The sequence below is a fragment of the Neoarius graeffei genome, chromosome 21 (genome assembly GCF_027579695.1).
Source record: "Neoarius graeffei isolate fNeoGra1 chromosome 21, fNeoGra1.pri, whole genome shotgun sequence".
Taxonomy (NCBI): domain Eukaryota; kingdom Metazoa; phylum Chordata; class Actinopteri; order Siluriformes; family Ariidae; genus Neoarius; species Neoarius graeffei.
The window spans coordinates 17955962-17968569 of NC_083589.1; the positions used below are offsets into that span (position 1 = coordinate 17955962).

General features: G+C 39.2%; 1 protein-coding gene across 4 annotated transcripts in view; it reads left to right on the forward strand.

Moving 5' to 3' along the window:
* Positions 1-11484, forward strand: part of ssbp1 (single-stranded DNA binding protein 1) — a 33272-nt gene extending 21788 nt beyond the window's left edge. For all 4 annotated transcript variants that reach the window (XM_060902764.1, XM_060902762.1, XM_060902763.1 and 1 more), the window contains 4 exons: positions 2208-2348; positions 6822-6909; positions 10926-11014; positions 11199-11484. In XM_060902764.1, the coding sequence (XP_060758747.1) occupies positions 2208-2348; positions 6822-6909; positions 10926-11014; positions 11199-11239 (359 nt within the window). In that variant the 3' untranslated portion in view covers positions 11240-11484. The remainder of the gene's footprint in view (positions 1-2207; positions 2349-6821; positions 6910-10925; positions 11015-11198) is intronic.
* Positions 11485-12608: the final 1124 nt, after the last annotated feature.

The window sequence follows — 12608 nt, forward strand, 5'->3', positions numbered from 1 at the left end:
CATCTTCATTTGCACAGAGTCAGATGAATGGAAATGACCCAGATTACCGGGGTTCCATGTGTGACCTCATGCAAATTTGCCTTGAGGCAAGGCTGCATTCTTCCTGGATCTGGAAGTCGCGATGTATCGATTTTAGTTTTGTGCTTGATGATAAAATAACTAATTTTATATATCCCTTTCTCCCTCCCCCATTCGTCATTGCTAATGATGTATTTAATTTTAAAGCATTACAAAAAGGCATTACTAGGGCCTCCGATTTTCCACAATCGTGGAAAACAGACAGAAATCACGGAAGTTGGGGTCAGAAACGGAATTAGTACTCAGAAAAGGAATCTACGGAGCCCCTCTGGTGACATGGGTGAAAAATATATTCTGTGGCCACAAGTTAATAACGCGTGGGAACGAGATCCTATTCCGTGGCCATGACTTGCTTAATGCGTGGGAATGAGATGATTATTGGGTGGTCACAAATTAATGCGTGGTCACGAGATGATTCAAGTTCCAGCCTAATGGGATGTCCAGTTTTTGAGCGACCGTCAGTTGTGCAATAAATACAGGATTTATCCTGTATGATGAAATCTATAACTTCCCCGAGGTCAGCATATTGTCTACGTTTGAGCCCGTGCTTTTTGAGCAGCCGAATTAAGTGTCTCTTGCTCAGAATTACTCCATGTCTAACTGCAAGTGATTTAAGGATGATATAATTCCTAGATTAAAATAAAACGAAATCAGATCAAACTAGTCCATATTTGTGGCTGAAGCTACTGATGCCAGAAAGTCAAGTCTCAGTGATGAAATGACTAACACTTCTCATGGCCACGCGTTATTAATTCGTGACCACCTAATAATCATCTCGTTCCCATGCATTAAACAAGTTGTGGCCACGGAATAGGATCTCGTTCCCACGCGTTAACGCGTGGCCGTGGAATATTTTCAAGCACAAAGGAACTCCTAATGCTGTATTATAATGGTGATCTTGAAGGCAGATTTTGAACAGTCAGATTTCCATTAGTAGTTTGCACCAAGGCTTTTCGGTTTAACATTATATAGCAACTGATTATTTTCATGATTTAATGGTTTGTTCTTAAGAAGTTATGTTCCGAAGAATGATTTTCTATATGAAGAGTTTGAAGACTTGTGCATTATTAAATTAATAATTTACAGACAAAATGTAAATTAAACTAATAAGAGTTAACTGTTAAATAATTTGAATCATTTAAAGTATATATTAAATGGACACTGTCACACACTTTGTTAGACCTGTCGTTGCACTGAAAACATTGTAAGCATAACAACGAATAAGTTTGAAAAACATGGATAAGTGTTTTATTTAAATGTACATGTATAAAGAGTAAGGATAACCATAAAAGTATTAATATACAATATAAAGTTTTAAAGAAAATAGCAGGAGCCAATCAACAATCAAATTAACAGCACTAATTAACTACAGTCTTAAATAAATGAAAGAAACATTTTCAGTGAAGTGAAATTTAATGTTGATTCTAAGGTGCATTAAGATATTAGACTGTGTACAGAAAGTTTAAAGCTTTATATGAAGTTGTACTACAACAGGCCAGTAAAGCAGGATTACAGGGATGGATGCAAACAAACATGCAGATGCCTCCCAACACCAGTTACCTGAAACATAAAATTTCATGCATTTATTACATGTACTTAAGAATTCTGAATTATGTATTTTATATGTTGAAAATCTAAAAATGCCAATTTAGTTGTCATTTGAGCATATAACTGAAATTGTCTGAAACGGAATTTAATGTTTTTTGAAACGGAAAATAGGAGGCTCTACATTACGTACACTTTTTAATATTCTGATGGTCCAATATATAGACACATACTTTGTTTATTCAGTAAAAGCACATAATTTAGACTCCTTGCACCTGTGACACGTAAGGCACATGCAATAATAACTTTCAACTCCACGTATGATGCAGGTCAGTAGGTGTCCACATACTTTTGGCCAGTGTGCTTCCTCCGTGATGTTTGCACTACGGTCACATGTTTTATGACCTGTTTTTTAATAGTCAATCCTGAACCATGGTTTGGCTTTGTACATTGTTTTTTATATATCAATTGGACTTGTATGGCACTGACCCTCTCTTCATCCTGATTTAACACAGGGGTGTTAAAGTATTCACATTTTGCTTTATCATAAGGTAATACATCCTTTCATTCTGTCTCTTTCTCAGCCATTAATCGGGTGCAGCTGCTGGGGCGTGTGGGCCAGGACCCTGTTATGAGACAGGTTGAAGGTAGAAACCCTGTCACCATCTTCTCTATGGCCACTAATGAGATGTGGCGCTCTGGAGAAGGAGAAGTCTCACAGACTGGTAACAGCATGATATATAATTAAAATATGTAAATCTAAAGATGCACTAGTGGTGTTTGATTATAAACCTGTCTCTAGGTGTACCATCATACTGATAAACCAAACATGTATAACCTCATTATTGTGCTATACCAGGATTTATTATACATATGGGCCACTTTTTCCATGGAATAAAAACATGTATTCTGTTCCCTTCTAGTGGGTTTATTGATGGCATGCAATATTATCATATTGCTTATCCTCCATGTATTACACCAGTCTCCCCAATGGAGAATGAGCAAGCAATGTTATAATATTGCATGTTGTCAAGATATGACACGTCACACATCAGAGCTCATGCGAGGATCCAATGGCACGACTTTGCTGCTGTGCATGCGCACACTTTTTTTTGGGGGGGGGGGTCATGAGGGGAGAGAGTATGATGAGGCTAATCCAGTACTCAGATTAAGCACGAAATAAACTAAAGACTGGCTGAACACCCAAAAGGCTACCAAAACTTAATTATATATTCTTCACACACATTTACAAGAGAAAAATGTATCAACGGGCATGGAAAAACTGGAAAAGATTCACGTCGGAGATGTAAAACTTCTGCACTAGCATGTGACAGTTTGTACACAAACATGGCCACGAGGTCCGCTTCATTAAAAGCGGAAGATTTAAAGAGACATGCTGAACACTTAATTGGATATTTTTCGTGTATATTTACAAGAGGACAAACTGGAAAAAAGACACATTGGAGATGTAAAACTTCCGCACTAGCATGACAGTTTGTACACAAACCTGGCCGCAGGGTTTGCTTCATTAAAAGCAGAAGACTTAAAGAAAGACGTGCTGAACACTTGAAAGGCTACCAACACTTTACTGGATATTCTTCACGCATATTTAAAAAGAAAAACATACCAACGGACATCGGAAAAACTGGAAAAGAGCAATAGTGGAAATATTGTCTCAGTTCTACTTGGAGGTGAGGAAAAGTGATGGAGACTTTTACAAGAGGACTTCACTCAGCAAAGCCCTTTTTTGTTTTGAACAACTGCAATGTAGCAGTTAACAACTACCAAAAGTAACTTTTTGAACTTGAACTGTCAACCTGTATAGCTTGTACATAAGTTGGGTTGTTCAGGGTTTTTGGACTTGTATCATTTTTATTGTTAGACCTTTGACTTTGTACATTGAATTGACAAAACATTCAATTACATTCGATCAGAATCAGCATTCAATATTGGCAAGTTACACCCCCCTCCCCATTATTAACTTTTTGTAAAATCATGATAGCATGGTAGCATGATATTAACTCCTCTTCAACTTGTTCAATGTCATGCTAGCTGAATGGAATATATCTGATATACCACTCAAAGCCACCCAATATTATTTAAATGTGTTTATTCTTAAACTGTCATAAAGACTTAAATTGTTAGTTTACAAGATGTACAAGTTTCAAGCCATGTTATTTATTATTAGGTCAATGGCCAGTTCAGAACTGTGAATTGGTGGGCAGATATAATTAAATAATATTGGTTGGCATTGAGTGGTATATCATGTATTCCATTCAGCTAGCATGATACTGAATGAGTCGAAGGCAAGTTCAATATCATGCTAGCTGAATGGAATATATCTGATATACCACAAAAAAGCTATTATTAATACCTACACATTCTCTTCATAACTCACTTGAAGGCCAATGCTAGCTTACGAGTTGGTGCCATTAGTGTGGCAGTGCAGTCACCTTCCAGCTGGTGTAGCGTTCATCAGGCGTGTTAGCGAAGGCCAACGCTAGCTTACCCGTGACTCGATGCTGTTAGCGTGGTAATGCAGTCACCTTCGAGCTGGTGTAGCATTCATCAGGAGTGTTAGCGAATGCTAATAAAGTGGTCAAGCTAATGCTATAGAGAGCAAGCAGCATAGGCTAATGACCGTGAAACTAAGATTTCTGTCTCCAGACTCTTCTTCCATGCAAGCACAGTATTTTTCACTCATACTTGTGTGTAACCATCGATGTTGATTTTAAAAGTAACTACGTAAATTACAGGGGGGAATCTCTGTAATTTACTTAATTACTTTTAAAATCAACATCGACGGTTACACTCAAAGGAGCAAACTGGCAGCCAAAAATTCTCTCAATCTTCTGTATTTAACGAAGCAAACCTGGCGGCCATGTTTGCTTACAAGTTGTCAAAGTTGCTCGCTGGTGCAGAAGTTTTACATCTCCATGTGTCTTTTCCAGTTTTTCAGTGTCCGTTGGTATATTTTTCTCTTGTAAGTATGCATGAAGAATAATGAAGTTTTGGTAGCCTTTCAGGTGTTCAGTGTGTCTCTTTCCTGGCGAACATAGAAATGATTGTGCGCATGCGCAGCAGAAAAGTTTCTCATTGGATAGTTCCACTTTGATGTGTGATGTTGTGTTGTCTTGACAACGTGCAATATTGTAACAATATTGCACGCTCTCCACTGGGTAGAGTGGCATAATACACAGGATAAGTGATATGATAATATTGCATGCTATTGAACCAAATGAATGAAACCCACTGGTAGGGAATAGAATACATGTTTTAATTCCATGGAAAAAGTGGTGTGTTTGAGAAATATGTACTGCATTTGGTTCTGAAAATGGGGTTTGTAAATGTTTGTTACTGTAGCAATACCGGTTATTATCATATTTGTATTCATTATGGAGTTCTTATAGTTTATAGCATGTTTGACTGGTCACTTGAATTAAATGTGTTGAATCCAGAAGATTTAAAAGCGACATTCACGAGATGTCCTGTCTGATCCAAAACATCCCTGTCTGTCCGGTTTCCAAGTCGAACTGTAAACCATGTAGCAATTTCATTCACAGTGACCTTAAACGTGAGCTCTGTCCCTCTTAAACATTTTCGCTGTCATTGTGTTTTGTCCTGATCTGCGTCTCAAATCAAAAACTCTAACCTTGCACTCAAATATTTCTTGTAATCTAGAAAATTCAAAAGACCAGTATGCGCAACAGCCCGTTCAGTAGGCTTGAGGGCTTCGTGAGGGGATTTTAAAATTCACACATTTATCTTTTTAATAGGAAAACCAGGTTAGTGTTAGGACTTGGTAACAGTCTAGAATAAGTATATGATTTGAGACATGACAGAGCTAAGATGAGCAGAGAATTATTTTTTATTTTTTTTTTAAATTTAGCTCAACTACGATAGTACGGAGTGTCAGGATAATGAAATAAATGTAAATAAGAGCCTATTTTACTGTAGCGTGTCTAAATGTGACTCTGACTCAGTTTTGTTGCATGATGTTCTGTAAACAAATGACCATAAATCCACATGGCTATAAATTTGCCTTTTTTTTTTTTAAATTATTAACCAATTGAGCTGAACTCAGTTTAGTTTTCAAGGCAAACAGAAATCACAGAATTGAAACTCGTATCTTCTGCGTACCTGAGATATCTGTAGCTAAAAATGCAGGTTGATGAAACCCTTTCCACACCAGCTGCTCCAAGTAAAATGATATGCTGTGAAAGTGTAAAAACATGACTCGTACATGCTGCATGTACATCACCATGCCATGCTGCACTGAGTCAGTGTGGGTTGGCTGTGGACCAGTGTTTTATCCCTTTTCATTAGTGGATGTGCTAGAGGTGGAGCTGAGTCAACTTGTGTGCATCTGAGCTGGGGTTACATGATGCTAGCAACTCTGTAAACAAAGTAGTGTACACTGATCAGACATTATAACCACTGGCAGGTGAAGTGAAGAACATTATCTCATCTCATTACAGTGGCACCTGTCAAAGGGTGAGATATATTAGGCAGCAAGAGAACAGTCAGTTCTTGAAGATGTGTTGGAAGCAGGAAAAATTGGCAAACACAAGGATCTGAGTGACTTTGACAAGGGCCAAGTTGTGATGGCTAGATGACTGGATCTGAGATGGGACATCTTGTACCTAGGTACTAGCATGTAGGTGCTACCACAAACTGCTGAAAAAGTTAATGCTGACTAAAACAGGTGTCCGCATTAACTTTTTTTCAGCAGGATTGGGCTATATGGGATGGCCTTTGTGCCCCATGCAAATTAGTGAGCCTTTGACACCCATGACCCTGTCACCAGTTCACCAGTTGTCCTTCCTTGGACCACTTTTGGTAGGTATTAGAAACTGTATACTAGGAACACCCCACAAGATGTGCCATTTTGGAGATGCTCAGACCCAGTCGTCTGGCCATCACAATTGGCCCTTGTCGGAGTTGCTCAGATCCTTGTGCTTGCCCATTTTTCTTGCTTCCAACACCTCAACTTCAAGAACTGACTGTTCTCTTGCTGCCTAATATATCCCACCCCCCTGACTGGCACCACTGTAATGAGAGAATCAATATTTTTCACTTAACCTGTCAGTGGTCATAATGTTATGGTTGATTGGTGTGTGTGTAGACAGTATTACAAGGGTATGAGTTATGGTACTGAAAAATATAATTCTGTCACTCGTTGAATGTGTGTGATGCAGGAGATGTCAGTCAGAAGACAACATGGCATAGAATCTCGGTGTTCAAGCCTGGTCTAAGAGATGTGGCCTATCACTATGTAAAGAAAGGGTATGTGTATATTGCAGTACACCTGACATTTTATATGGTTTTAATTATTTCTGGTTTTATATTTATACAAAACTTTATTTGTACTTACTAAAGAAATCAATTTGAAGCAAAATATTGATTTTTAAAAATGATTGCTTCTGCGAAAAAGGTAGTTTGTTAGTCTATGGTTGTTAAAGGAAATGCGTAGAATCTTTTTTTTTTTTTTTAAAGCGTTTGAGTGAATATCTCCATCCTTGACTCTTGTATGCTGCATAAATGCGATTTTAAAATATATATTTGAGAGTTAAAATCGACCGCAAAGTTGGCATTTGAGCTGCCCTGCTGAGCCAGCCAGCCCTGAGTGTGAGACGTCACAGCAGGACCCGGTTTTAAGGCCGAGGCCTTTGACCGCTGTAGACCAAAGACACACAAATGATAATTTATGGTGAAAGTAAGATACCGTTACTGACTTGGTAAACTAAGAGTGACTTCATTGATTGTGGGTTGACTGTCATTTAAAACAGGTATTATAACTTGTGCAACATACATGTACGTGCATGCATTTTCACTGATTAAAACGTAAAAGGCTAATTAAATCAGATGAACTGAGACAATCACATTCTGAAGCAAATTAAATTGTCTTGTACCAGTAACTTAAATACACAATACAAGTTACATATATTGATCTAAATGCAAGTGAACAAGGTTTATGTTTTGTATCCAAATGAAAATCGCATCTTACCCTTTTGTGTTCTCGCTTCTTGAAGGTCGACCTTGTGGCAGATTGTTTTTGAAACAGTCTGACTTTTCAGTTGTTCGTTCAGTTCTCCGTTCATTTGCTTCATCCACATAAGGCTTGCTGAGGCAAGCATATCCAGCGGAGAAATCAGACGGCTGGTCCACTCATTCTCCATTTTCTCTATACGGAGTGCTCCGGCAATTACTAAAACCCAGGACAGGATGTCACCAGTTTTGACAACAACCGTGGGGAGGTTAATGCCCGAGAGATGTCCCGTTCCGTCCTGGGTTTTAACAACCCTCTGCTCACACTCTAGGAGAATTGGTGCAACTGAACTTTCTTCCTTTTCTTGTAGTTTTATTTTCCTTTAATTGTTGGTACTGCATCCTCTTTCAGTACGGGCTTATAGCCAATGCTCCAACAGATCAGAGGTTTCATACAAGTCTTCAGTAAAATGTGCAGAGGAGAGACCACTTCGTAAGCGCCCAATGTGCCTGTGAACTTCTCGCAAAACACGTCCAAATCTTTGCAGTTTGAACATTCTTGGGCCATGAATGCAACGTAATTCCACCTTCTGTCGTGTTGCTGCACCCGTCAGCAACACATCTATGTGACATGGCGATAAATTGGCTCAAAATGGAGGATCGACGTTGCAGTCAGCTGTGTTTTTTTTTTTTTTTTTTAATAGTATAGCGGAAGTGGCGATGAGTGAGTCCGATAGCCTTTCTGCGGTGATGTCGCAGATGTCAAGGTCATTTGCTCAGACCGCTACCTATATGAATCATTTTGATCATAAAAATTACTATTTGATTTGTTAACGCTTAAAACTAATTCCTATGCCATTCTTGAGGTCTCAAGGCATTTATAAACAGTGAGGCATGTTTCTGCATATCTCCTTTAATTTGATTAAAGCAACGAAATTCAGATTTTTCTATTAATTGATATGATTGGACATGGTCCTCCAGACTCTATGATCAGAACTGTGTCTGTAGCAACAGCCTGTTAGTCATAGCAGCAGTCTTCTATTCAGAAACAACAGACCTAGAATGCTGTAATTGACGAATCAAAATTGAGTATTCAACAATTCAAGAAAACCCTGTAATGTAATATGTAATGTACACTGTCTGGCCAAAAAAAAGTCACCATTTGGATTTAAAAAGCAAATAAGAGCCTTTAATTGGGCAATTACTGCAGTGATTGTTTCAGCTGTCAACAATTCTTTTAACCCAAACTAATGCAGTGAGTAGCTTCTCATTTCTTAAACAATTTATCCTGTGCTCATGGAAAAGATATTACTGTGTTTCAGAAGGTCAAATTATTGGCTTGCATCAAGGCAAGAAAACAACTAAGGAGATTGCTGAGAACTGTCCAACGCATTATTAAAACCTGGAAGGATGGTGATAAACTGTAAACTTTTGCAGAAGGAATGTAGTCGGAAAAAATCTTGACTAACCGTGAGCAGCGAGCACTTAAACACTTGAAGTCAAATCATTAAAAAAAAAAAATCAATAGTAGAACTCGCAACTGTTTAATAGTGAAAGATCACTTCCACACACAGTGTGATTGGGACTAATGCCTTGGCCTCACATAGCCAGAATCCCTTCTGGGGAGTCGACCAGCATGTGTTCTGGGCCCTTCCGTCAGAATACGTGAGAGCCAGGAAGCTACCTTGACAACTGGGAGGGCGTGGCTTCCGTCCCCAGAAAGTTTGGTTGTGTTAAATTGCCATGGGTCAAGTGCGGGATGAATTCTTCTGTCACATCCCTAAAGGCATCCAGAAGCATGCGTGAGGATTCTGTGGGCGACTGAGGGTTACTGTAGCATTCCATCACAACTGTTGAGCTCAAAATGTTCACAGAACAACATTCTGCAGAAAGTGAAAATCTTGCCTAGGAAGGCATGGCTTATTTCATCTTGCCGCCCCCTTTTTCTTTATCCCATAGCCAGCAAGGGCAGTAGGGGCACCACTGACATTTTAAGCCCATCATTGGTGTGTCTAGGGTGTTTAAACTTGGCGGAGCCCTTCCCTCTCCAAGGTTGACCAATGGACAATTTGGAGTAGCCAGTTAGCCTAGCTGCATGCCTTTGGACTGTGGGGGGGGGAGAACTGGAACACCCAAAGGAAACCCCCATAGACATGGGGAGAACATGCAAACTCCACATAGAAGGGGCCCCCTTTAGCCACTGGGCTTGAACCCAGGACCACCTTGCTGTGAGGTGACGGTGCCAACCACTACACAACCATAATGCCCTTCATCTTGCCTTGGCAATGCCGTGCTGGAGCCGTGAAAACCATATTCATTGCCATAAGGACACATACGTCATTGCTGTCATCCAACCAGCCTCAACCGTGGAGGCTACTGCCGCCCAGCCGTCATTAGTCGGCAACCGTAATAGCATCAGTCATTGCCAGTGGTGCTTCCAGTGTCTACCATTGCAGCAACCATGGCTTCATTTGCATATTTACTCTGCCCAAATTTGTGACCGATCACCTCCAAAATCTGCCAGAATGGCCACGGTAGCCACAGCTATGGTTCTTTATAGATCAACCGGCTGCATGTGACCTTGTAGCGTAAACAGCATGTGGCCATGGGGGGGTGGGACTTGTTGGTGAGGATAAGTTTGATATGGAGCATAAAGATTGGACTGTGGAGCAATGGAAAAAGGTCATGTGGTTTGAGAAGTCCAGATTTACCCTATTCTTGAGCAATAGGCATGTTAGGGTAAGAAGAGCAGCTCATGAAGCAATGCATCCATCATGCATAGTGTCCACTGTACAAGCCTCTAGAGGCAGTGTTATGATCTTTGTCTTCATCAGTTGGTTAGGTCGAGGCTCAACAAGGTTATGGGGCAATAAAATGAAGTCAACTGATGACATGAAATGTACTGAATGACCAGGTTCACATCAGTGGGGACGATATCCTCCCCCCCGGGCATGGGTATAAAACTAGGACTCACTGTATGAGTGGTTCAGAGAGCATGAGGAATCATTTTCACACATGAACTGGCCACTACAGAGTCCTAACCTTAATCCCATTGAAAGTCTTTGGGATGCTTGAGAAGACAAGTTCTCTGTGAGAATTAATGCAACTCTGGATTATGCAATGTTGTGATGTTGCATAAAATTGATGAAACAGTACTATGGAGAATGCACACCATAATCAGTGTTGAAGATGGTCCAATGAATGAGAAATTGGTGTACTTTGGGCCAAGTGTGTATGGATTATTTTTCATGGTTAAAACAGGATTAGCAGTATTGTCATTTTTAATATTAATTTGTTGATATTCACATGTTCAGGTCTCGGATTCTTGTCGAGGGGAAGCTCGACTATGGAGAGTATGTGGACAAGAACAATGTGAAACGGCAGGCCACCACCATCATTGCAGGTGAGGTGCTCAGCTCTGTGAACATCACTGTCACAATGCTCTTGGTTCTGCTAAATATTGAAGGTTAGATGTGACTTAAGCATGCATTAGAAAGAGGAGTTTTAATGTTTATTTATTTTTGGTCCGATCCCTTTAATGACTTAAATGTTATCTATTGTTGGTTATGTTGTCTTTGTTTTTACAGATAACATTGTCTTTTTGAGTGACTTACGGGATCGAGAGTGAAGGATTTTCCTAGAAGCTGAGTAAACAATACATAATGTATGATATTCTTATTTCTTCTTTGGAGTGACCTGTATATTTGCCAGTTTGTTCAGCAGTTAAATGAAGGTATTATAATTGTCTGCCTTCCTAATGTGACTAGGAGCTGATAGTGACCAACTTTACGGTGAATTTATATATTTTGTCAAACATTTGCTTTTATTACTGATTTATTCAACATTTGTATTGTAATAAAATTCTGAACTATATTCTTTTAGCTATTTCTGTTTCTTTGACATACATAATTTTTGGAGTTTTGTTTTCGAGGAGTTTTTATCCTTGGTTGGTTCAGCAACATGCTCCACCATTGTTTCTCTACTCACAGTATATAAGCTGACATCTAATAGTTGAAGAGCCAATCAGAGCGTGCCATTGCTCATATCCAGTGTGTGTGTGTGCACGCGCACATTTTCCATTTCAAAATTCCATACTTTTACCATACTCATTCTCAGCCTACACGGAACCTTTTTTTTTTTTAAAGACTGTATTTGATGCCACAGTGCAGATGACTCATTTATTTAAATAAATGATTTTAAAATACAACTTGTTAATATGCATGTTACATTGAGTATGTAAGCTAGTATGTTGCCAAATTTCCAGAAGCAAGCAAGTAATTGCGGAGATATTCTATCACAGGGCCCCAAATTTCTAATGGCATCCCCTTTGGCACAGTGTTGTAGCTCATATAAATCAATTAAAACCAAACCCAGACAAGTTCAATGCACAACATCTTATTCAAGGTGCAATGCTCAACAATGCAGTGTTTATTTTTCCCATGTAAATAAAAAAACTAAATGTATCTTTTGACCTGTTACAGTAACAGAAGGGAGGTTGATGTACAACTCCTCAAAAGAAAAGGGAGCAGAAGTCCACTGACTTTGCTTCATTGAATATTAGATGGAGTAAAACTGTTGAAAATCACTGGTCACAAAACATTTAGAGAACACTCCCTTTTGTCTAATGTCTCTCCTTCTGTCAACACACAACTGTTCTCACACACTTCTGGTTTAAAACCTATGCCTAAACAGAGACAGGCAGACAAAAGACAAATGCACTGTCCTGCAGATACACTGTTGCCTTAAATATTTCTTGAATACACATTTCCTGTTGCCAGGAAGCATGTAAACCCTTTCCCCCCCCAAATCAAACTGATTAAATAATTTTAGGATATAGCTGTAGTTTTGATGAAATGGTGAGATCTTGAATATTGAGTGGTTGGAATGATGTATTTTAAACTGGAAGTCAGAAATGCAACTGTCAATTGCAGTTCAATTAAGTGGAATTGTTTATTGGATATGACTCAGTTTTTTCAAGGTTAGCCTTGAAAGCTGCG